Source organism: Colossoma macropomum, unplaced genomic scaffold (genome assembly GCF_904425465.1).
Source record: "Colossoma macropomum unplaced genomic scaffold, Colossoma_macropomum, whole genome shotgun sequence".
NCBI classification, from domain to species: domain Eukaryota; kingdom Metazoa; phylum Chordata; class Actinopteri; order Characiformes; family Serrasalmidae; genus Colossoma; species Colossoma macropomum.
In genome coordinates this window covers 1,339,726-1,365,802 of record NW_023494803.1, presented here as the reverse complement: position 1 = coordinate 1,365,802, position 26,077 = coordinate 1,339,726, and the positions used below count along the sequence as shown (strand labels likewise).

The 26,077-nt window shown below is 40.6% G+C and overlaps 1 protein-coding gene across 2 annotated transcripts in view; it reads right to left on the bottom strand.

Annotated features, from left to right (window-relative positions):
* The window catches only part of ptpreb (protein tyrosine phosphatase receptor type Eb), a 58,546-nt gene that overhangs the window by 3,088 nt on the left and 29,381 nt on the right, over window positions 1–26,077 (bottom strand). For both annotated transcript variants that reach the window (XM_036592871.1, XM_036592872.1), the window contains 14 exons: window positions 21,912–22,045; window positions 21,708–21,798; window positions 18,347–18,423; window positions 18,079–18,115; window positions 17,504–17,601; window positions 16,367–16,486; window positions 15,591–15,754; window positions 11,125–11,260; window positions 9,793–9,942; window positions 7,378–7,471; window positions 6,208–6,284; window positions 4,994–5,128; window positions 2,775–2,900; window positions 478–629 (listed from right to left, as the gene is read on the bottom strand). In XM_036592871.1, coding sequence (XP_036448764.1) covers window positions 478–629; window positions 2,775–2,900; window positions 4,994–5,128; window positions 6,208–6,284; window positions 7,378–7,471; window positions 9,793–9,942; window positions 11,125–11,260; window positions 15,591–15,754; window positions 16,367–16,486; window positions 17,504–17,601; window positions 18,079–18,115; window positions 18,347–18,423; window positions 21,708–21,798; window positions 21,912–22,045 — 1,591 coding nt within the window. The remainder of the gene's footprint in view (window positions 1–477; window positions 630–2,774; window positions 2,901–4,993; window positions 5,129–6,207; window positions 6,285–7,377; window positions 7,472–9,792; window positions 9,943–11,124; window positions 11,261–15,590; window positions 15,755–16,366; window positions 16,487–17,503; window positions 17,602–18,078; window positions 18,116–18,346; window positions 18,424–21,707; window positions 21,799–21,911; window positions 22,046–26,077) is intronic.

Genomic DNA, 26,077 nt, shown 5'->3' with positions numbered 1-26,077 from the left:
TTAGGGTGACACTCGAAAACAAGGGGTAGGGGTGAAAAGAAGAAATGGGACTGGGCCTAAATAGCCAGTAGCAGTACTCCCACCAGTTCACTTCCCTACTGTGTGAATGCGTGTGCATGTGTACCTGCAGTTAGGGCTGAAAGATTCATCATTTTCATATCGAAATTGCAATACAAAGGAGTGCAATTTTCAAATTGCAAGTGCTGCAATTTAAAAAAAGAAAAGATAGCCTACCATATTAAAAATGTTGTTAACCAATTAACATAGAATTTGAGAATTGTCTGTAGATAAAGTAGAACAAGCAGAGGGAACCGAACCTCCATGTTTTGTGACATCACAACCACTACTTACTGGCAGCGTGGCGCATTACATTAAGGGGTCAAGCCTCAAGCTAGTAAAGGTTGATATTATGGTCCTAAATTTATAGAATATAATCACAATTATAAAAATGATTTTATCCAAATCGTTCATCCCTACCTGCAGTGCACCACTATGGGGTGGTTGCCAGATTGTTGCTGTTGTCTCTGCACTGCAGCGATAAGATCAATCATCCCTTTTCCGTCTGACGGGATTCCGATTTCTGGCCAGCCATGGAAGTGAAAATGCCTGACCAGGCGGCTTTGCTTCTCCTAAAAATGAAGAGATTCGAGACAAAAGTGATCAGCTTTTTTTAGATAAACTAAAACTGCCACATATCGAGGTCAGAGACCATCATTTATATAATCTCTGGTCAAATCAGCCATTAAGTACAATTTATTCTTTTTTAAGGAGAACATAAAGGAACATAGGTGAAAAAAACAAAACTGGAAATATCAATAATATGGGATTCCTAATAATCATGCAAGACCTGGCAGACCACCAACAGTGTCTCTGACAGATAAACAGTACTTAAAGCTTTCATCTTTGAAAGATTGTGGAAAATGAAGCTCCACTTTTGCTTCAGATCTGAAAAACTCTGGAAAGATGTTCAGCTGTCAAGAAGCTGTTACTGAGAAGCGGAAAGAGACAAAAAAAGAATGTGGAAATTAAACAGAAGCTCTTGGTGTTATTAGAACAACCGTCCAGATCTCAACATCACTGAATGTGTTTGAGTTTATTTGGATTATGAGAAGAAGAAAATGCAACCAACTTTCAAGACTGAACTTTGGAGGTGTGAAAAAATATCTGCAGATTTCTTTAAAAACCTGAAAGCAAGTCTCATGAAAAGGATGGAAGCTGTAATAAAGGGAAAGTGTGGACGCATTAAATACTGGAAAATGTGATAGTCTATTTAGTTGTTGAGGCTTCTGTGCAATTTTCAGTTAATAATGGTTTTGGCTTTTTTCCTGATGCTGAAACTTCTGTCTAGATTTATTCCTATTGTCTATTTTTCTGCATAGTGTATGTAAGTTTATGTGCAATTATATGTCTTGCTACTGAAACACTGCAATTTCCCTCCGGGATCAATAAAGTTCTGTCTGTCTATCTAAACATGAACAATTTGTACTTAATGACCATTTTGACTGGAAATTAAATAAGTGAAGGGTGGTGTCAGACTGTATACATACATGCTTGGTTCCTGATAAAATAAACACTTTGTAGGTTTATGATTACTGACTGTAGCCCCACATTCCTCCCGCATCTATCAAAGGGTGGTGATATTTGGGTGGTGGACTATTCTCAGCTCAGCAGCGACACTAACATGGTAGCGACTGCCGCTACTGTTGGAACAGCCTTGCGTAATCTAAAACGCTGCTGGACAGACGAGAGATGCCATAAAGTTTAATTCATTTTTCCTTTTAAAATGCATTGAAAGAACTAAATACCCTGCAAAAAAGATTTTGGTAAGCAAAAACATCTTAAACGTAGTCAATATATCTAATATTTCTAATTATGAGAATACAGTAAGAATATTATATTATATAGCTTATTTCTAGATTATTTTTTTAGATTAAATAAATTTTTGACTTTTTTTACTTAAATGAATTTTATCTAGTGACAGCACCTCTGTTAGCAGATGATGAAGAAGACGTAATGCAGATAATTACACTACAATAAGTTACAACAAGCAAAACACATTTAGAAACAAGTTAAAAAATTAAACAATTTCAAAATCAAAGAAATCAGACAATTTTCCCTTCTGGCTCAATAAAGTTCTATCTGTCTCTCTATCTATCTATCTATCTATCTATCTATCTATCTATCTATACATCCATCCATCCATCCATCCATCCATCCATCTATCTATCTATCTATCTATCTGTCTATACATCCATCCATCCATCCATCCATCCATCTATCTATCTATCTATCTATCTATCTATCTATCTCTCTATCTGTCTGTCTGTCCATCTATCTATCTCTCTGTCCATCTATCTATCTATCTATCTATATCTATCTGTCTGTCTATCTATCTATCTATCTATCTATCTATCTATCTATCTCTCTATCTGTCTGTCTGTCCATCTATCTATCTCTCTGTCCATCTATCTATCTATCTATCTATATCTATCTGTCTGTCTATCTATCTATCTATCTATCTATCTATCTATCTATCTATCTATCTATCCATCCATCTATCCATCCATCCATCCATCCATCTATCTGTCTATCTATCTATCTATCTATCTATCTATCTATCTGTCTATCTATCTATCTATCTATCTAGACAGGATGGTTGCACTTGGTCAGTCATCATTTCTGCAGTGTAGTCAGCCTTTCTCTGGACTCTGATTTGTACGGAGCTCTCAGAATCACTCAGACTGTAACTGAACAGCTGCAAGTGTCCAACTCACCGGCAGGTATGTGAGCAGCAAATCCCGGAGACTAAAGGTCTTGCACAGCGTGTCTCTCTTCAGCTCCACATTGTACTCTCCAAACGAAACGCTGCCCTCTGCAGGCCAGTAAGGCACACATTTTTCCTGAAGTCAGAAAGAGAGCAGCAGTTGAAGCACCTTCACTTTAAACTTCACATCTGCTGCTGCTTTAATTATTATGAATTCTTTAATATTCTAAGTTAGTTCTGCGCTACATTGTTTGTTGATCATTAGTAATACTGGCCTTTGCAGTACTGATATGCAGAAGGCTGCAATATACAAATGAGCTTCCAACCAATCACAATGTTTTTACTGAGTGCTAAGAGTGAGGATCCTGACCAAACACAGCTCCAGTAAACGTTTCTGTGGATGTGTTGATGAATCATAGTAAAATCCAACAGGAGTACAAACCCAATTCCAAAATGTTTTACCTGATGAAATGCATTATTTTTTTGTACATACACTGATCACGCATAATATTATGTCCTTGTTTCTACGCTCATTGTCCATTTTATCAGCTCCACTTACTATATAGGTGCACTTTGTAGTTCTACAGTTACAGACTGTAGTCCATCTGTTTCTCTGCATACTTTGTTAGCCCCCTTTTACCCTGTTCTTCAGTGGTCAGGACCCCCATGGACCCTCACAGAGCAGGTACTATTTGGGTGGTGGATCATTCTCAGCACTGCAGTAACACTGACGTGGTGGTGGTGTGTTAGTGTGTGTTGCGCTGGTCTGAGTGGATCAGACACAGCAGTGCTGCTGGAGTTTTTAAACACCTCAGTGTCGCTGCTGGACTGAGAATAGTCCACCAACCAAAAATATCCAGCCAACAGCGTCCTGTGGGCAGCATCCTGTGACCACTGATGAAGGGCTAGAGGATGACCAACACAAACTGTGCAGCAGCAGATGAGCTATCGTCTCTGACTTTACATCTACAAGGTGGACTGACAAGGTAGGAGAGTCTAATAGAGTGGACAGTGAGTGGACACAGTGTTTAAAAGCACTCCTACTCTCTGATATTGCAGCCAAGCTGTTGCAACACATGTACAATGTTTCTTGCCACTGTCATGTTGAAATAAGCATGGGCAACATCCAGAAGGCAGAATATGTTGCTCCAAAATATGGATATATCTTTGTGTTACGGTGCTTATACAGATAATCTGGTTTCTGAACTTTACACTGGTAACAATCTGGATGGTCCTTTACTTCTGTGGCCCAGAGAACACAACACTCATTATTTATATAAACAATCTGAAATGTTGACTCGTTTCCACTGTGCATCAGATCATTTCAGATGAGCTCAAGCCCAGAGAAGTCGGTGGCGTTTCTGACTTCCGCTGTGCATAGTAAGGTATAGTCTTAACTTGTAGAAGCAGCGATGAACAGTGTTTAGTGAGAGCGGTTAAGTAAAAGATTCCTGACCTCTTGTGGTGATATCCATCACAGAAGCATGCCAGTTTTTAATGCAGTGCTGTCTTTTTGGCTTTGCTTTTTTATATGCAGATTTTGTCAGAGTTTTTTTCAGAATTTTATGCACCATACAGGGCGGAATAACATTGAAGTCTCATTGAATGAACATTGAACTCTGATTGAAGAACTATGTTCTTAAACAGTTAGACCTGCTGATGCTTTTTTTGGCAAAGTTGTGAGCCCTGACCCATCCTTGCTCATAAAGGACAAGGCCTTTCCTGGTTGCTACGTTTATATATAGGCATGACTGAATCACCTCTTTTAATAAGTTTGTTGTAGGCATCAATTTCAGAGTGAGTGTATATTTACAAAAAAACTGTGAAATTGCTAAGATAAAACTTGAAATATCTTGTCTTTGTGCTGGTTTCGTTTAAATAAAGGTCAAAGTAAATTTACGAATCACTGCTTTCTGTTATTTGCATTTTACAAACCATCCCAACTTTTTTGGAATTGGGTTTGTTCATTATTTTGGTCAACATTAAGCAGGCCAGTAACATTAGCTATATAACCCCAATATTATTATTGTGACCATCCTGTGGTATTTTTTAGCCCTTTTCTAATCCAATATAAATGACTGTGTCCTTATTGTATTCTTTAAACACATCAATTACAGACTGGACACAGTTCAAATGACCCAGGAGGACAAAGCTCACATGTAGTAATGTACCAGTGGGCAGTTTACAATCCCCATTTATGCAGTAAGAGTGGAACGTAATGGTATCTACCTGTTCTCTCTCCTTTAGCTCAGTTAGCATGACGATGGAGTGACACTTCCACTCCCACACCATGCGCCAGAAGTCCTGCACAGTGTGGGCTAAAGGGCCCTGTGTGGCTATGAAGTAATCCTTCTGCCTGTAACCCTACATAGTACACACACACACACACACACACACACACACACACACACACACTATAAATTATACAACATTTTTTTCACAAACACTGTATCACTCCACAGAGACGCCATTGCTAAGCAACGACTTTGACAGCTGTAGGAGACGCTCAAGACATTTGAACATTTTTACTTCTGACTTTGCCACAAACAGAAAACGGACACTGTTAAGATCACATTTGACCGACAGCCGATTTGGTCAGACTCTGAAGATGAGACGACACTAAATTCCCAAACTGTCATCACCACTGAGCAGCTTTTCAGTCGGCAGCTGTGACAGAAGAACAGCTAAACAACCTGGAATCAGCCAGAAATGAACCCAACACCATTCGCCAAACTAAATGGGCTGTAAGATGCTTTACAGACCGGCTGGAACAAAACAACATTAATACTGATCTGGCAGAAACTGACAAAACTGAGCTGAACTTGATATTGTGTCAGTTTTATGGCTCAGTCAGGCTTAAAGCAGACTGTGCAGCGAGTGGGCGGAGCTCGTTACTCTGACGTAGCAACAAGCTGCTCGTTAAGGAACTATAATTTGGTGAAGGAACTGCGAACATTAAAACATATTAAACGCCGCGTTCACGGCCCAGTTTATTAATTTATTACTGTATCTATTTAACTGTTGTATTAAAGCAGTAGAACACTCGAGGAGTGTGTTATCGCCAATAACATCACGGCTGTGATGATCTACGGCGACCAAATCACAGCCGTGATGTTATTTCACAATAACACACTCCCTCTGTGTTCTACAGCTTAAATAATAAATTTACCTAATAATTTGCCAAGCCAACCAAATAAACACTGCACATTTTGATGTTAAATTTCTACCCCTTAAACTGCATCTTTATTATTCAGTTATTAAGCCAGAGACCTATTACTCAGTAATGACTTGGGCTGAACATTTAATCATTTTTATACAGAAATCGCAATTTAAAAAAGTGCAACTTTTAAATTGTAAGAGCTTCAGTGTTAATTATCTTACATTATTAATTATTCTTCTAGTCTGAAAAACAGACATGCCAATCAGTGCAAAGAGATACTTACATCTATGAAAGATGCATTTATGTAATCTGTGAATTCTTGACCTCTTTTCACAGATAATATTACTCTGTTGAAGTCATCTGGAAACAAAGGATGAGATCAAATTAGCACTACCTGGAAATGCTGTGTGATGCAGCAGCAGCGTCATCATTAAGGTAAGTTTAAAACACTTTCAACACTTGAACCTAGATCAGTATGATGTCTTGTAGAACTGTGTTGATCCCTCCTCCTAATCTTTTACACACTGAGGCCCAGTCCCATTTCTTCTTTTTACCCCTACCCCTTGTTTTTCGAGTGTCACCCTAACCCCTTGTTACTGAGTTACAGGGTAGTGGTTGAGATCTTCCCTCTGAAATGGGACCCTCAAATAAAAAGAGCATCACTTCATTAACAGCTACCAGCACTGCTCTGTAGGCGACCCTGCCAGTCTGCAGTGACAGCAGAGGAGGGTAAAGTTCAGCTCCTCACTGCTGGGCTTTAGTTACATTTAGGGCATCATATGATCTTCAAAGAGGGGGGCAATTATTTATTATCACCCACCCCTAATTCTTCAGTGATATGAAGCTGAAGTCAGATATTCACCAGATTCTTGTTCGAATTTTCCCGTTCCACCTTAAATGGAGCAGCAGTTACATTCTGGCGCTTCAGGCATCAGAACTGCTGGTCTATTTAAGGTGGAACAGGAAAGTCAGCTAGCTAGCTACCGAGACATTAGCATACTATTAGCATGCTATTTTTTTTGTGCTTGTTATGAAGAAAACGACCAAAATACACTGAAACGACATTAAACTAAGAAAATACAGTGGTTATTGAAATTTTTTAACGGAGAAAATTCTCACATTTGTGTGTTTCTTTGGTCTCTTGTTCTCCATCTTGCCGGTTTTTCTTTTTTTCTCATAACTCTCTGTTTGGAGTCTCTGAAAAACCTCCGTTTGGAGGGTCATGTAGCCCCAACACTTCACCCTCCCCCTCTATCTCAACAAGAATCAGAACACCCTACCCCTAGACGTGAATGTGCAAAACAGAGGGCTAAAGCCTCAGTGGTAGGGGCGAGGGGTGAAATGGGACTGGGCCTTAGTTTTAATCTTCAGCTAGAAACCTCAATTAGCTGGACAGCATGTATTTGATTCTGTAATGTTGGTCTAGTAGTCATTAAATAAGACGTTTTCTTACATGGAATGATCTGCAATACTCTGTTCTTCCTCATGTTAGCTGGTAGATTCCCAGTTCTCATATTCTCCTTCATTATCCGGACATTAGTCAGTTTCTGTAAAAACATTTGAAGAGGTTGAAAGGCTGAAAAACGTGCTAAACCTTTCATAAAAACCTTTTGGTTGTACCTTTAGAAGAGCATTCCAGCATTTTTCAACTTAAGCTCCATCAGCTGCATTTGTAGTGTGAATGATTAGTATAGATAATAGTGAAGTTCCCTATACTTGGAAAAGAACAGAAAATATGTTGACCTGAAATTAAGGATGCTGAAATTCTGGCCACTGAAAATGGTCAAAAGTTGCATTTTTGGTAAGAAAAAAAAGAACAAAAAGAATGATAATGAAAATGAGAAACATTATTATTACCCGTTTGTTTCCTTGCTTTTCTGTGGTAGCTGCGTTCAAACAGTTTGAGCAGCAGCAAATCAACAGTGAAACACGGTCAGCTCTAGCTGCATTTTGCGTTTTGCCACAAACAGAAAATGGACACTTTTAAGATCACATTTGACCGACAGCCGATTTGGTCAGACTCTGAAGATGAGACGACACTAAATTCCCAAACTGTCATCACCACTGAGCAGCTTTTCAGTCGGCAGCTGAGACAGAAGAACAGCTAAACAACCTGGAATCAGCCAGAAATGAACCCAACACCATTCGCCAAACTAAATGGGCTGTAAGATGCTTTACAGACTGGCTGGAACACAACAACATTAATACTGATCTGGCAGAAACTGACAAAACTGAGCTGAACTTGATATTGTGGCAGTTTTATGGCTCAGTACTTCAGAAGGCGAGGCTTACAGCAGACTGAGCAGCGAGTGGGCGGAGCTCGTTACTCTGACGTAGCAACAAGCTGCTTGTTAAGGAACTATAATTTGGTGAAGGAACTGCGAACATTAAAACATATTAAACGCCGCGTTCACGGCCCAGTTTATTAATTTATTACTTTATTTATTTAACTGTTGTATAAAAGCAATAGAACACTGGAGGAGTGTGTTATCGCCAATAACATCACGGCTGTGATGATCTACGGCGACCAAATCACAGCCGTGAAGTTGTTTTGCGATACACACTCCCTCTGTGTTCTACTGCTTAATTAATTTATGTGCCTTTTAACATCAGCTGATTCTTTTCTGGAAATCATGTAAATAGTGCTGATTAACTCAAATGCTTTTGGTAAAAAACACAAAAGTTTTTACCTTGTTTTGAAAGCAAACATCTGAGGTCTAGGGCTCGGTCTTCTATTTAAATGGTACACACTAAAGTGCATGTTAAGTGTTCCTAAGGAACTTGGAGTTTTTTGTCATTATGGCGGAGGAGCTCTAGAATTCAGCTTTAGATGCCTTTTAGAAACCATTAAATATTATTTTTTCATAATTTTACAACTTTTCATATTTAGTAGTTTTTAGCAAAGCTGTTTAAACTAAGTTAGCCCCCCATTTCTGACAGTTCTCTTTCCTAACATTGCAATTATTGCCTTTGAAGTGTCGTCAGCATCATTACGTTAATTCAAAAGCATTACTACCTGAAACAGTTACATCAGAAACCAAGAGGCAGTTGTTGAACTGCATCAGTAAACAACACATACTTTTGTAGAATATTTCAGTGAAAATCAATCAATTTGAAGTCTTTTAGATCTATCCCTTAATTAATTTGTGGTGATTTGTGGATGGTGTGTGTGGAGTCTTATGCTGATTGCACATGGAAATTATGAAAAGATAATATTTAATGGTTTCTAAAAGGCATCTACAGCTGAATTCTAGAGCTCCTCTGCTATAAAGACGAAAAACTCCAAGTTCCTTTTGAACTCCACTTAACGTGCACTTTAGTGTGTACCACTTGAACTGCATCAGTAAAGAACACATATTTTTGCAGAATATTTCAGTGAAAATCATTCAGTTTTAAGTCTTTCAGATCTATCGCTTAATTTCTTTGTGGGGATTTGTGGATAGTGTGGGTGGAGTCTTCACAGGCTTATGCTGATTACACACGGATACCAGAAAACCATTTTTCCAATGATATTCCGGTGTCTAAAATCAGGATAAACTGTCTGCCTCATCCTAAGACATGTGCTGTCAAAGTGTAACGGCTGGATTTTAAAGTTTACGTTATACGGTCAAGTATTTTGAAGGTTTATTGATGGAATTCAGCAGCTGCCCATTGACTTCTACTGTAAATGAGTTTAGAGACGATGCATTTTCAGTTCAGTCCAGGGAAATATGTCAAAATTATCGGCGATCAATAGTACAGCAAAGAAAGAGCTGAATAAAATTAGATTGAAAGATGCTGGAATACTCCTGCAGGCAAATATACAGATAGGTGCTGACTAGGCGCTGTCGACAGAGGATGTGGTGCTATGAAAGTAGAAGCTAATTACTCTGAACTCCTCCTCCAGCCCCACTCGGTCCATGTGTATATGCGTGCTGTGGAGTCTGTGCAGGTGACCCTCCAGCGAGGAGATGTCCAGTTCAGTGTCACCGTACAGATAATGTTCCAGCAGAGCCTGGTAGATGAAGGAGTACTGCATCTGGGCAAAAAGAACCAAAGAGGGGTTTGAATGATGAGTCGTGCTGAAATAGCATAGATCCACTAGATCAGGCGTCCAGATGCAGAACAAGCAAAGTGTCGGATTAACGTCTGTAAAAACGGTCAGATTTCAGTGGTACATATGGATATGAACCAGTGTGGCTTCTGTCGCAGTCCTGCATTACAGTTTATCCACTCACGCATTTACATAAATGACTGAGGGCTCATCAGAGACAACAGGCTGCATATTAGACCAGAAAGCGGTGTACATACACCAATCAGGCATAACATTATGACCACCTCCTTGTTTCTACGCTCATTGTCCATTTTATCAGCTCCACTTACTGTATAGGTGCACTTTGTAGTTCTACAGTTACAGACTGTAGTCCATCTGTTTCTCTGGTACTTTGTTAGCCCCCTTTTACCCTGTTCTTCAGTGGTCAGGACCCCCATGGACCCTCACAGAGCAGGTACTATTTGGGTGGTGGATCATTCTCAGCACTGCAGTAACACTGACGTGGTGGTGGTGTGTTAGTGTGTGTTGCGCTGGTCTGAGTGGATCAGACACAGCAGTGCTGCTGGAGTTTTTAAACACCTCAGTGTCGCTGCTGGACTGAGAATAGTCCACCAACCAAAAATATCCAGTCAACAGCGTCCTGTGGGCAGCGTCCTGAGACCACTGATGAAGGACTAGAGGATGACCAACACAAACTGTGCAGCAGCAGATGAGCTATCGTCTCTGACTTTACCTCTACAAGGTGGACTGACAAGGTAGGAGTGTCTAATAGAGTGGACAGTGAGTGGACACAGTGTTAATTTTAATTTTGGTTTATTTAATTTATTTTTCCTAATAAAAAAGAAAAAGATATTTTCTTCCAAAAAAATTTCTGCTGATTTAATTTATTTATTTAACAATCAATAGCTGTTTGTCATACAATTTTAAAATGCTCATTAGATTTTAAAATTACATTCAAAACAGTTTATCAAAACATATTTTATCATATTTTATTATATATATTACTATATTCATATATTTTATTGTATTAGTTGGCATTTAAAGGTAACCATTGTTGCTATTAACCTATGTTAGTTTGTCCATCTGGACCTTTGTAAGCAAGAAATTTGAAGTAACTGGACCTTCGTAAATTTTAGCCTCTGCTGTAGATCTTAATTCAAGCCTTACGTCTGTCTGCACAAGCTGACAGCGCTGGTTTCGTATTCTGGTCACAAAGCCGAACACGTCCACTCTTCCCTCGACGTGCATCATATCCATCATGGCATCGATAACGATGAATGTGCCGGTCCTCCCAACCCCAGCACTAGAGAGAGATAGATAGATAGAGAGAGAGAGAGAGAGAGAGAGAGAGAGAAACAGAGATACAGAGAGAGAAACAGAGAAACAAAGAGACACAGAGAGAGACAGAGAGAGAGAGAAACAGAGAGACAGAGAGAGAGAAACAGAGATACAAAGAGAGAGAGAGAGAGAGACAGACACACACAGACAGAGAGAGAAAGAGAGAGAGAGACAGACATTTCACCAATTTTTCTAAATTTCTGCATAATTCAAATGTTAAGATGTAAACAAAGTCATCCCCAGAGCGCCTTACCTTCTGTTTAATCGTCTGTTTCTATTGTTTTATGCAGCAGAGTTCACTACCAGCATAATGAGCTCCATTTATTCCTACTGTAAAACGCTGCTTTCACTGTGAGATGATTTTCTTTTCTAACTCTGCATTTTAAAGATCTCAGACGCTGCAGACTCGATCTCCACCGCCCCTCTGATCACCTTCGTGTGTTAATGTTGATGATGAAATATTACAGTGATGGAGTAACGTTAGCGTGCTCGGCTAAAGCGTTTGGGAAATGGAGACTGAAACTGGGGAGCGGCGACGCTCTGATAAACAGCAGGGGGCGCTGACACAATATTCTCTCAGTTTATCGCGCTTTAGTTTTATTTGACCTTTTTTTTACATCAGTAATGGTAGCTAACGTTAGCTGTCTGGCTAACTAACTTAACGTGTTCATGTTTCAGCTTTGCACGTAGGGTTGGTTGCTAGGTAAAAGACACGACAGTTGATTGTCGACTTCAATCGAGAAAGTTAAGATTTCTTAACTTGCGATGAGAAAAGATGCTGTAAGATAAGATTCTTAAATTAAGATCAGTGTCTTAACTGAAGATCTGACAGGTCAAGATAAGAGTTTTCACTAATTTGTACTACAGAAGCAAATCTGACCTTAGTTTAGGAATCTTATCTTACAGCATCTTATCTCAAGTTAGGAAATCTTAATTTACTCGATTGAAGTCGTGTGTGTTACCTAGCAACCAATTATACGTGCACTGCTGAAACGTAAACACATAATCAAAGTAATCAAGCTAATTAGCCAGACAGCTAACATCAGCTACCGTTACTGACAAACAAAACTAAAGCGCGATAAACAGAGTTAAGAATATTGTGTCAGCGCCCCCTGCTGTTTATCAGAGCGTCACCGCTCCCCAGTTTCAGTCTCCATTTCCCAAATGCTTTAGCCGAGCGCGCTCTGGAGTTTCTCCTAACGTTAGGACACTATTTAGGAGGTTTAGTCTAGTTAGGATGTTTGTGATGCTGTTTTCTTATCTGGAGTTAGGATAGGATTATGAACCTAAGAACTGTTGTTCTGTAATAGCTCCTGTCCTAAATTCAGTCCTTACTGAAGTTGTCATGGTAACTAAGCAGATAAGATAAGATTTCAACCTTAAGAAGTTTCTGTAATACGGCCCCTGGGCTGTAGGTCAAAATGGTCAACTTAATGAAAGGTAAATAGTATGAACTGATAAAATGACCAATGCTTGTCATAAATCCCAAATCAGGAAAGTTTTACAGTTCCTGTGTAATGTAATCAGACCACTCCCCTGACCACTGGCTGTGAGGGAGGCCATGTCTGTGTGCTTAAACAGCTGTTGGGCTTCAAAACAGTCGCTGTCGTAACTCGCAGCTATGGGGGCTACAAGTGTTAACAGCCCCGTATGACGGCCCAGTTCTGCTTTAAACAGCTGAGCACACAGGCTCGCAAACGTGTCACTCAAACTCGGCTACTTTCATCCCAGAGAGTTTTGGAGGATTAAATTATTAAATGCCACTTTGGGTGTCTTTAGTCTTTATGCTGTATAAACTATACATGTGAAGTGAAATGTGATATGTGAATGTTAATACACTGCGAGTTACAGTCCAGTCCAAATGTTGGACATGACTGTTTTTTATCTTAAACAATACTAAAAGCTTGTGGTTAAAATGCAGGGGTGTGGCTATAATAGGGCTCCGACTATGGATTAAACTGTGTGTTTGGGTAGTGACATGAAAATGTGGGACAGCATTTTTTAAATAGTGTTTTTTTAATTAAAAATATAAATCTTTCAATTTCACTTTAAAAAGTAGAAAAGAAAAAACTTCTGCACCACCACTATAATGTAATTATCCTGCATATCCTTGTCAGAGCTATTCTTAATTTCCTCACTTTGAGCACTCATGGTTACGACAGCGTTTTAGGGCCACTGTTAATAAAAATAAAAATAGCAGACTTTGAGAATAAAGTCATAATATTTTGAGAAAAAAGTTGTAATTTCAAGAATAAAGTCGTAGAGTTACGACATTAAAGTGGCATTAATACCAGGAAAGTTCGCAATATTGTGGCCAAAGGCTTTGCGAAGGGAAGCAGCACCTCCTCGTGTTAAATGAGGGGCGGTGAGCTGGTGGAGTTCTACTTTCATATGGATTCACCCATAAAGAAACACTCAGTCTCCCTGTCTCTCCTGCACATCAGCACCAGCCTGTTATAGTATAAGAACCGGCTGAAACGGCTGAGCAGGAAACCGTGTTTATCTAGAATAAAGAGCCAGACGGACTCGGAGGAAACTGTCTGTCTGTGTTGTTGAAGGAGAATCTCAGGCAGGGTCGTCTACACGGCTATCGGGGCTCCATCTCCCCCCATTCAGAGAGGGCATGAAGTTTCACAGACAGTGAGAATGATGATCAAAATGATCCACAGAGAGACAGGAGTGAGTGGAGCTCCGGCGCCAGTACAGCAACCGAGACCCCAACGCGTTATGGCAGCCCCCCTACAGTACAGCAACCGAGACCCCAACGCGTTATGGCAGCCCCCCTACAGTTAGCCCACTTTATCCTCCAAATATTACGACTTTATTCTCAAAGTCTACTGTTTTTATTTTTATTAACAGTGGCCCTAAACGCCGTCGTACGTGGTACCCAATACTAACTGGAATTATAATCTTTGGTCTGATTTTATTTCAATGGGAGCTTATCTGCTCAAATTATATCCTCGAGGGTTGGGGTTAGGCTTTATGCTACCAAAACTTTGCAGAGACTGTTTCGGTAGTGACAATTTTAGCCAATTTTGAGCATAATTTAGAAACGCTAGCTGGTACAAGACTAGCAAACACAGCTTTGAACAGCTATACACACAATAAAGAATAATAATTTTTACAGTAAAACACAAAAAAAGTTACTTAATTGCAGAAAATGCGTGTTTCGGTAGTGACAATTCTTAATGTTCCACACTGATTTTCACACTTTGGGACACGAATGTGTGGCCATGAGGGACAGGGTTCAGCCTCACTTTCTGCTCTAAAATGCAGGGGTGTGGCTAAAACAAGGCTCCACCCATGGACTCAAACTCTTTGTGATAGGTAGCAACGTGAAAACGTGTGACAGCATTTTTTCAATCAATTTTTTATTTAAAATTTTCAAGTTTTTATTTAAAAAATTAACTCGTGATAAATCTAAATCTTTCAGCATCACTTTGAACTTTAGGATTGAAGAAAAAATTAAAGAAAGCAGAAAGTACCCTGTATATGGTGATTTTGTATATATTTAGCTTATTACCATCTCAGTTAATGCCTTTAAGTGGATCGTAAGATAAGGTATTTCTTGTAAAGGTCTGTGTGCTAAATTGTTATTTTAAGTATTTATTTTTTTTACAGTGGGACTGCAATACAAACTAATTTGGTAAAAAGGCTTCTAACGCGGCTCAGCTAATCAGATTTCAGAACAAGAACTATCGGTTTTATGTTCTTGACTTTAGGTTTGCCAGTTAACAATTAATTGCAGACTAATGACAGTCAGTTGTCAGTTTGTGGGTCAAAAGAATCTGGCAAAATTTGTATCCCTAATTCAATTTGATTTCAGTTCTTTTGGAGACAGTCCGGTTCATCATGAAATCTCATATTTTAAATGACAGCAGATTATTTTGGTATGATGTTGTGTCGTGCGCCCATCCCCTGGGCCCCGATGGCGGGGTCAAGCTCTGAGCGGGACGAAGCCCAGCGAGGACGACTGGGAGATGAACACCGTGAGTGAGGGGGGACGGCGCGCGAGTTCCAAGCCCCACCTCCTAGGCGCTGCCTCTGGTCCCACAGTGAGGCCACGTTAATTAGCCTCATGTTTGATCCAGGCGGACGAGCTGCGAGTGGTGCCCAGGTGGCGGAGTACGGGACTCGCTCCCTGCCTTCATGCCTCTTGTGGCCGGCATCGCCATCTTCCCGCCGTCACTCGTGTCCCTGGGTGAGCTCGGACACTGCACACCGTCTCCCACTCACTCGTAGTTCTCCCCCCACCGTCCTCACTTAGAGCTGATATAAATGGTGGTCACTCTTACCTGCAGTGAACTATTATGGGTCCAGCGTGTGATGGGTTGACACTCCTGACTTTCTTGAGAAACTTCAGCATGCCGATAGGGGAGAGGGGCACACCGAAATCAGGCCAGCTGGTGAAGTGGAGCTGGGTGACCAACCTCGGAGCCCTGCAACCGTCTGCAGCGTGCTGAGAATCACGGAGAACATTAGCATTCACAGCTGCAGGCAAATTACACGATTTGTTGAAAACAAATTAACACCTCCTCCACGGAGAACACACCTCAGCACTTTTAACACACAATTACAACGCCATGTGCACATTGCACATTTCTTATCTTCATGGTGTTTATACTGTTTATATCACAGACGGATATTTTGTTATATAATTTCTACAATATTGTTCTTCTATTTGACTGCTGTCTCTTATAACCTTATTGCTTCATGTGAGCGGGCAGTTATCCAAGCATTTCACTGCTAGTTGTACCGTGTAAGACTATGTATGTGACAAAACTTTGAAAGTTTAAACAATTACATCTTAGTCAATATATCGAATATTTCTCATTATGAAGAATGTTGTAGGAATATTGCAAAGCTATTCAGCCTATTTATATTTTTTTATCTTATTTTATCTAGTGAAATCTTCGTATTTGACTGCCAGATGATTTTACTTGTTTCAAGACACAATGCAGATCATTTTGGATATTTCAAGAAAACATTTAAGATGTCTTCTTTTGCTAAGATTCATTTTTTGCAGTGTATGTGTAGTTATGTGTTGAGACATTTGAGGTTTCCCACTTACATACTGCACGCAGAACTTTCTGACCGTGTAGTCTACCAGCACTGTGACGTCCTCCACAGCCACCCTCACGCACCCATACTGCCAGCAGCCCTGATCCGGCCAGTACTGGCAGCATTTCTCCTACAGCGGCATAGACACAACTTTTTAGATGCACAAAACTGCAATACTGTACACCAATCAAGCATAACATTATGACCACCTCCTGGTTTCTGCGCTCATTGTCCATTTTATCAGCTCCACTTACTATATAGGTGCACTTTGTAGTTCTACAGTTACAGACTGTAGTCCATCTGCTTCTCTGATACTTTGTTAGCCCCCTTTTACCCTGTTCTTCAGTGGTCAGGACCCCCATGGACCCTCACAGAGCAGGTACTATTTGGGTGGTGGATCATTCTCAGCACTGCAGTAACACTGTTATGTTAACTTTTGTGTTAGTGTGTGTTGTGCTGGTACGAGTGGATCAGACACAGCAGTGCTGCTGGAGTTTTTAAACACTGTGTCCACTCACTGTCCACTCTATTAGACACTCCTACATTGTCAGTCCACCTTGTAAATGTAAAGTCAGAGATGATAGCTCATCTGCTGCTGCACAGTTTGTGTTGGTCATCCTTTAGTCCTTCATCAGTGGTCACAGGACGCTGCCCACAGGACGCTGTTGGTTGGATATTTTTGGTTGGTGGACTATTCTCAGTCCAGCAGTGACACTGAGGTGTTTAAAAACTCCAGCAGCACTGCTGTGTCTGATCTACTCAGACCAGCGCAACACACACTAACACACCACCACCACGTCAGTGTTACTGCAGTGCTGAGAATGATCCATAGTACCTGCTCTGTGAGGGTCCATGGGGGTCCTGACCACTGAAGAACAGGGTAAAAGGGGGCTAACAAAGTATCAGAGAAACAGATGGACTACAGTCTGTAACTGTAGAACTACAAAGTGCACCTATATAGTAAGTGGAGCTGATAAAATGGACAATGGTGGTCATAATGTTATGCCTGATCGGTGTATTAAATCAGAGTCAAATTCAAATTTACACAATTTTCTCCTTACAGTCATAAAAGTCCACAAAAACAAAAGCTTTACAAAAGCACTCTCACTACACGTGAATATACACTAATCCTTCTAATAGGCGTTACCTCTTTTCTCTCCCGTGTGTTGGTCAACATGACTATGGTGGCAGATTTCTGCTCCCAAACCATTCTCCAGAAGTCAGCCACTGTCTCTGGCTTTGGACCTGCAAACATAGAGAGGTTTCTAATGGAAATTCAAGAAATAATAGGTGCTACAGAGTGAAAGAGCATCCCTGAATATAGTACAGCAAACAGAGCCAGAGTCAGAGCTATAGTCACTCAGTAGCACCACCTGCTGTTCATAAGCACTTCAGTGCAAGCAGGCTTCTTAAACTGAGATCCTGCAGGGCCGGTGCGCTGTACAGTCAGACCTGATTATATCTGATAATTAACCACTCAACTGCACTGAGTCCTGCATAATTATGCTACAACGTGTTGGGTCAGTGTAGCAGCAGAATGAGAACACTCGTCTGCCTCGTGTTATATATATATAAAAAAATAAAAACAACTAGCATATTTGCATATTTGGAGCAAAAAATTGCAAATTCCGGTCATAGTTGTGCATCCTTATGTCATAATATTTATGAATTTGGAACAAAATGATTTCAATCTTAAAACTTGTACAATTAATCTATGCTTACCTTGAGCAGCAATGAATTTGTTCTTTTCTCTGTAACCCTAAAATATGCATAACATATGTAATTAATAACAATAATAAACACAGTGTTGTCACAAGGCACTTCATAAAAAAATAAAATAAATAAAATACAACAAAATAAAAAAAATATTTAATTAAAAAAGACTGGAGCTGCTGCTTTTTGAGCTGCTGTCATGCTTACATGCACAGTCAGAGTCGTATCTGTATGTGTATCACTCTGCTATTCCCACAGTAATATGAACAGTACTTACATCTATGTATGACGCATTAATGTAGTCTGAGCACATATGGTCATCTATATGTGAAAGCCCCACTCTGGAGTGGTCATCTGTTGAGAAGAAAAAGCAGATTTAATAAATATCTCTGACTCTTTGGAAGAGAACCAAGCTGTTACACACGGAGATGCCAGTTTGTGCATCCTACACTTCGTAGGTTTACAGTTACTGACTGTAGCCCATCTGTCGCTGCATAATTTATCCACCACCTTTTATCCTGTTTATCAATGGAAACCAATCATCATAGATGTTGATATCGTGCATGTTTGTATGATACATGGCCAAAAGTATGTGGACACTCGAATTCCAAAATCTTGACAATTTCATTTGGAGTCCATTCTCCCTTTGCACTCTTCTGGGAATTCAAGCTTTCCACTCGATTTTCCGACATGTGGATTTGCTTCCATTCACACACAAGAGCATGAGTAAGGTCAGGTTCACAGGCAGCTTTGCAGTTCATCTCCAATATGTTGCGGGGGTGAGGTCAGGGCTCAGTGCAGGCCAGTCATGTCGAAGCAGGAAAAGGCCTTTAGTCTTCCCCAAACTGTTGCCACAAAATTGGAAAGTTTCTCCTCACTGAACCGAAGGAATCGAGCACAAACCATGAAAAACAGCCCCAGACCATTATCCCTCCTCATCCAAACTTTAGAGTTGGCTCTATGTATTCAGTCAGGGTAGTGTGCCCCCTGCCCTCCACTAAACCTAGACCAAACCGCCAGAAAATGTGTTTCCACTGCTCCAGAGTCTAAACGGTGGTGTTGTTTACAGCAGGGTTTCTCAACCTGTGAGCTGCGGACCACGAGTGGGCTGTGAAGTACTCTCTAGTGGTCCGCAGGCCTTAACTCGGGAGGAGGCAGTAGTTCATAGTGGGCCAGTAGAGACGTATAAACATAAAAACCAGAGTCGCAAACTAATTAGACGTCATCAGTTTGAGACAAAGCAGCCACCAGTTAGCCAAAGACGCGCACAGGTTCTTCACAGTGTTTCTCTTACCTTGTTCGGTGCGGACCTATCAAACTTTTTTCTTCAGTTCACTTCGTTTTGACGTGTGTGAACACACAACTGAAACAAACAGCTGAAACCTGCGGGTCTCGGTCCGCTTCCAACTGAACCCTGTTGAGTTCACTGCTGGTGGGACGCATTTTATGATGAAACGAGGGAAATTCATCAATAGAGCTGGCTTTCCTCTTCTTCTACCAGCACGTCGGCGCTGTACCGTCAGTTTAATCTGCCTGTTTTAATGTGTGACGTATTGCTCTCATATCGTTCCTGCAGTTCGAGCTGCAGCTGATAAAAACAACAGACGAGCCTTAAAATAGTAATCTGTGTTTGATTTCTGGCCGAGCATCAGCGACCTGAGTAGTTAAACTCAACTTGATAAACTAATGACAAAGAAGTATCAAGTAAGCTTTATTATTAATGTTGATTGTAGCGACGCTGATCCAAAAGCGTGAGTGGAGTGAGGTTTATTTCAGATGAAGCGCTAAAACCCTCAAAACTAAAGAGACTCCAGACCAAACAGTGACTGCTGTGGGAGCCACAAGAGCTTTTTTAGTGAAATCGCGATGGACTGCAGCTCCAAATCACAGCCCACATCTACATCCACCTTTTCTTCTTTTTCTCGTTTTTTTTTTAAACGTTATGTTTAATATAATTGCAAATTTTGGTTTCTGTGATTGAAGTGAAATGGACGATCCGATTTTTTTCAGGCCCTAATTCCCAGGTTTTCAGTGTGAGCAATTATGAAAAAAAAAACTATTAAAAAATAAAGTTGATTTTAGTTTTTCTGTGGGCCGCTGTGCTTTATGGTTATAAACAGGTGGGCCTTGGGGTGAAAAAGGTTGAGAACCCCTGGTTTACAGCACTTCAGCCAACATTTGGCACTGCGCATGGTGACCCTAGGCTTGTCTGTGGCTGCTCAGACATGGACGCTCATTTCATGAAGAACATTTTTTGTGCTGATGTTGAAGCTCATAGTGAGTGTTCCTACTGAGCAAAGATGATTGTTCTGTGAGCTTGTGTGGTCCACCACTTCACAGCTGAACCACTGTTGCTTCTAGAAGTTTCTACTTTATGATAACAGCACTTACAGTTGTCCAGGGCAGCTCTAGTAAGACACAAAATTTGACTCACTGGCAAGGCTTCCTATAACAGTGCCACACTAAGAGTCACTGGGCTCCTCAGCATGACCTATTCCACTGGTAATGTTTGTCAGTGGAGACTGCATAGCTGCTTTATTTCATGCACTTTTTAGCAAAGAGTGTGGCTGAAATAAGTGAACCCAGATAGAGTTTCCAGATAGTTTTGGCCATATGGTGCATATTGGTACTAGAAAAGAAGAAGTGGTACTGTGCAGTGTGTAATTGGAATAAATATAAACACTAACGGAGTAAAAAATACGTTTTCCAAAAAAGTACAAACAGGCTAACAGAGGTTTGGTTCCAGGTTTCTGCCGATGCTTCCAGCCTTTGCATTGATTGGTTGAATTCCATCACCAAAACATCTGATTTAACTGAATAAAGGATTGATTAGCTGAACTAGATACTGGATGATAACTACAAACAGTACTGGGCTGCAATGAGGACAGTGTTGTAAATGAAAATGAACACATTAACAAATAAAATAACTACTTATTATTTGTAATTACTGTAATATTAGAGAAGGGTCTGTACGCAGATCTCGCTCCTGAGGCTTACCTCTCCTGTGGTACCTAGCTGAGGCCCCAGAGAGGAAGTGGCGCTGTTGCCATTACTGCCATCTAGTGTTGTGGTGTGGTATTGCAAATAGAGCCTGAGATTTTTCATTCTGCAGTTTTTGAATGAAAACTAAATTCTTGCTTTATTTATATTTTTCCCTGTTGTTTATTGTGTAGTTAAGTAAATCATTTTTAAAATAAGCAATTCCAGCATGTTATTAGTAAATACAGTAAGAAAACAAAACACGTGATTGTTGACAAGAGATGCCTTAAAAGGAAACGACTGAGGAAATGTAACGCAAATTTGCTTGCAATCAAAACAGCTAGCTGTTTTTCATAATCACTGAATGTTTTATAATAAACATAAACCTTGCTTACACCCCAGTCAAGCCCTATAGAGGTTCTGAGAATGGCCTCGGTAATATTAGCTGGGCATACTGATATTAAAATTCCACGAATATATATTTGTGACTTAAGTTTGGTGTACGTCTAAATATACTACAGAATCGTATCAGAAATAAGAAAAAAAAGTTGTTTTGCAAAAATATTAAGAGTTTTCAAAAACATGTGACATCATTTCCTGGACTCGGGGATGGGACAGGTCTCGGAGGAGAGGTGTGTGTATTGGTGTTAGTTACTCACACGGCAGTATGTTCGGGTATCTGTTCTTGTCTTTGTTCTCCTCTCTACTTGCCTCTTCGAATGTGCCGCGGCCGAAACCGCAAGGCAAAGACTGTAAACGAAAAGCAAGGCGGCGAATGTCAGTCAGTGGAAGTGCTGTAGTTTTAACGGTGTCGTGAGCACTGGAAGATGAGAAAGAGAGAAGCAGAGAAGATGTGCTCGTACGTTGAATTCCTCTCTGAACAGTTTGCCATCATCTGCCATGCGCAGGCGGAACTCTTCCTCCAGGGAGTCCAGCAGGATGGGGAAGAAACGCTTCGATGGAGAGGGAGAGCGGGGGAGGAGCACCACTGTCTGTTCTGAGAGAGTGAGAGAGAAAAGATTCCTTCAAACCGAAATAAACCTGTACACAGTGAGAGCGCTGATCATAAACCATACCTCACGGCGCACCTAGTCCCAGTGGTGGGCAGTGTGATGACATCATTATCATGTAAAATTATGTCACAGTATGTTTTTCTGAGTAGCAGAGAGCATTTTGGTTTTTTGCTGAATTGGTTTAGGAACATTTGAGCAACATTAATCATGTTCTATTCAAGCAAGGGACACATCTCTGCCACAAATGAAAGCATAAAATAACCATTATAGCCAAGAGTGCAAATGTGAAAATGTGCCCCATAAGTGAGGTCACTGTAATGGACTGAGGGGGTCACTGTAACAGTCACTAAAAGCTGATTGGTTGAAAAGTGTTCTAACCGTGCTGATATTTTTCCATAACATCACAAACACTATATCACTCCGCTGAGACGCCGTTGCTAAGCAACGACTTTGACAGCTGTAGGAGACGCTCAAGACATTTGAACATTTTTACTTCTTACTTTGCCACAAACAGAAAACTGACACTGTCACATTTGACCGACAGCCGATTTGGTCAGACTCTGAAGATGAGACGACACTAAATTCCCAAACTGTCGTCACCACTGAGCAGCTTTTCAGTCGGCAGCTGTGACAGAAGAACAGCTGAACAATCTGGAATCAGCCAGAAATGAACCCAACACCGTTCGCCAAACTAAATGGGCTGTAAGATGCTTTACAGACTGGCTGGAACAAAACAACATTAATACTGATCTGGAAAAACTGACAAAACTGAGCTGAACTTGATATTGTGTCAGTTTTATGGTTCAGTACTTCAAAAGGCGAGGCTTACAGCAGACTGTGCAGCGAGTGGGCGGAGCTCGTTACTCTGACGTAGCAACAAGCTGCTTGTTAAGGAACTATAATTTGGTGAAGGAACTGCGAACATTAAAACATATTAAACGCCGCGTTCACGGCCCAGTTTATTAATTTATTACTTTATTTATTTAACTGTTGTATTAAAGCAATAGAACACTCGAGGAGTGTGTTATCGCCAACAACATCACGGCTGTGATGATCTACGGCGACCAAATCACAGCCGTGATGTTATTTCATGATAACACACAAACTTGAGTGTTCTATTGCTTAATTATTCTATGTCACTTAAAGCAGACAAGCTTTTCAAACAAATACTTAAAAATAAATAAATGTGATTAATGAGAACCTGTGAAACACTGGCCAAATCCGTTTTGACATCATGGATAGTGAATATCAGCACAATACACTAAAACACGACATCTATAGTAAGTTTTTGAGTAATCTTTGCATAAAAACGTTCCCAAAATGAACTGTTCTGCTCCCGAGTGGTGCAACTGTCTAAGCGTTGGTCCTATCATCAGGAGATCATCAGCAGATCGCGAGTTCGATCCCTGGTGATGCTACAGCCGTCTGTAGCCGGGAGTCCAATAGAGCACAATTGGCCTCGCTCTCTCTGGGTGGGTAGGATGGCACCCCGTCTCCCCCCATCATTCAGTGCGATGCTAGTCAGCGCAGGCGTCTGTTAGCTGACGTAACAGGTGGTTGGCGCTTTCCTCAGAGCGTTCGGCTGTACAGTGACGTTACATTAGCAGCAGTTTGAAAAGATGCGGTGGAGCTTCACAGGACTCAGAGGAAACCTGTGTTAGCTTTAGCCCTCCTAGCACTGGTGGCATGTGATTGGGGGAGTCCTAACTAGGAGGTGGAATTGGGGACGACTAAATTAGGGCGCAAATTGAAGAAAACTTTTAAATCTATATGGGGAATATTTAATGCTCTAACTGTTTACGTTGGAGGGCTAAACTGTAGCAGCATGTTAAAACGAACCCTGCTGTACTTTAGCCTGGCCAGCTCTCGCCATGAATTGTGTAAATGCTTCAATACTGTACAATGTTACAGCCAAGAGGGCGAATACATTAACATAATTGTAGATTTTGTGACATATACAATTTTTATTATACTGATTGTGCTTTTAGTCTCTCTCATACCACTCAGTGCCTGCTATCATGTAAATACAACAAATCTGTCTTATATGCCATGTAAATATGCAAATAGATATACTTTTATTTCTACTCTCTTGTACTTTAACTTATGTCTATTTTTATTTTCTATTTTTTATTGTCTGCATAGTGTATGTAAGTTTATGTGCAATTATGTGTGTTGCTACTGAAACACTATTGATACCGAAGGGAAACTGCAAAGTTCTCTGTCTGTCTATCTATCTATCTATCTATCTATCTATCTATCCATCAATAAATCATCAGTCAACAAAAACATTTAAATTAAGAAGTTTTATGGTACAAAAACAAGGGCAAAATACTGGACATGTTTACCTTTATAAAAATCTCTGTGACGTTTTACCCCGTATTAGGCCCTGAGCTCCTCTGTGTTAACTGAGGTATATTATATATTATATTATATTATATAAGTATTACTGTGAAAATGCCTTGTGACGTTCTATTTCTGCCACCCTTATCTAGTCAAACTATGTTAGTGTTACTTCCACATCCCAATGTCTCTCAAAATGAGAAGTGAATCTGAGTCATTACATCACTCACTGTTATCTAACTAGGCATGCTATAGTTTCCTATGTTGGCCTGCAGGATAAACAGGCAAAGTATGTTGCCTTGTGAAACAGGCCTGACCGAGACTCGTCCGGAACATTAGCCATGAAAAAACCTCCATTTCGGTGCCGTTAGCAAGCCAGCTACATCACTAACCATCAACAGTAAAAACACAAATGTGAACATAATTATAAGAATCATCCGACCGAACTGGTTCGAAAACACATTTCAGACTTTTAACTGACCCGGAATTTAGACTAAAATCCTTTCGCTTTGAGGGACCCTATACCTTTATCATGATTATGGTATTAAAATTAATAAATGCACGTTCCATTTTGTCACTACTAAAACAATCATAACACTATCCAAACTAGGGTCTGCTTCAGAAGTGACAATTTTAGCTAAATTTGAGCACAATTCAAAAACGCCAGCCATGACTAGCACACACAGCTTTGAACAGTTTTACATACGAAATTGTTATTTTTTCCTTATTTTCTCCCCAATTTAGTCGCATCCAGTTCCACCTACTTGTTAGGACTCTCCCAGTCACATGATACCACCAGCGCTAGGAGGGCTAAAGCGAGCACAGGCTTCCTCCGAGACCTGTGAAGCTCCACTGCATCTTTTTAAACAACCGCTAATGTAATGTCACTGGACAGCTGAACAAACTGGGAGGAAAGCGCCAACCACCAGTTCTGTTATGTCAGCTGACAGACGCCTGCGCTGACTAGCATCGCACTGAGGGATAGGGGAAGACGGGGGGCCATCCTACCCACCCAGAGAGCGAGGCCAATTGTGCTCTATTGGACTCCCAGCCATGGACGGCTGTAGCATCACCAGGGATCGTGTCAATCGGGAGCCCACAAAAAAAATCATAATTTTTATTATTCACTATTAATTAGTAGTGACAATTCTTAATGTTAAATGGGGGCAGTAGTGGGCTGGAGGTTAGGGAACCAGCCTTGTGCTCGGAAGGTCACCGGCTTGATCCCCTGAGCCAACAGTACGTGACTGAAGTGCCCTTGAGCACCTAACCCCAAACTGCTCCCTGGGCGCTGTGGATAGGGCTGCCCACCGCTCCGGGCAAGTGCACTCGCTGCCCCCTAGTGTGTGTGTTCACTAGTGTGTATGTGGTGTTTCACTGCACAGATGAGTCAAAATGCACACTTACTACAAAACAATGGGATCTTACTGCTCATGTGGCCATGAGGGACAGGGATGCAGCCTCACTTCCTGCTTTAAAATACAGGGGCGTGGCTAAAATAAGACTCCATCTATGAACTAAAACTAACGTGTTTCCTAATTGACATGAAAACGTGTGAAAAGTTTTTACATTTAAAAATTAAACTCATAATAAATCTAAATCTTTCCACTTTAAAAGAAAACAAAAAGGTCTTTAAAAACAACACTAAAAAAATGTTCAAGGATTATTGTTACAAT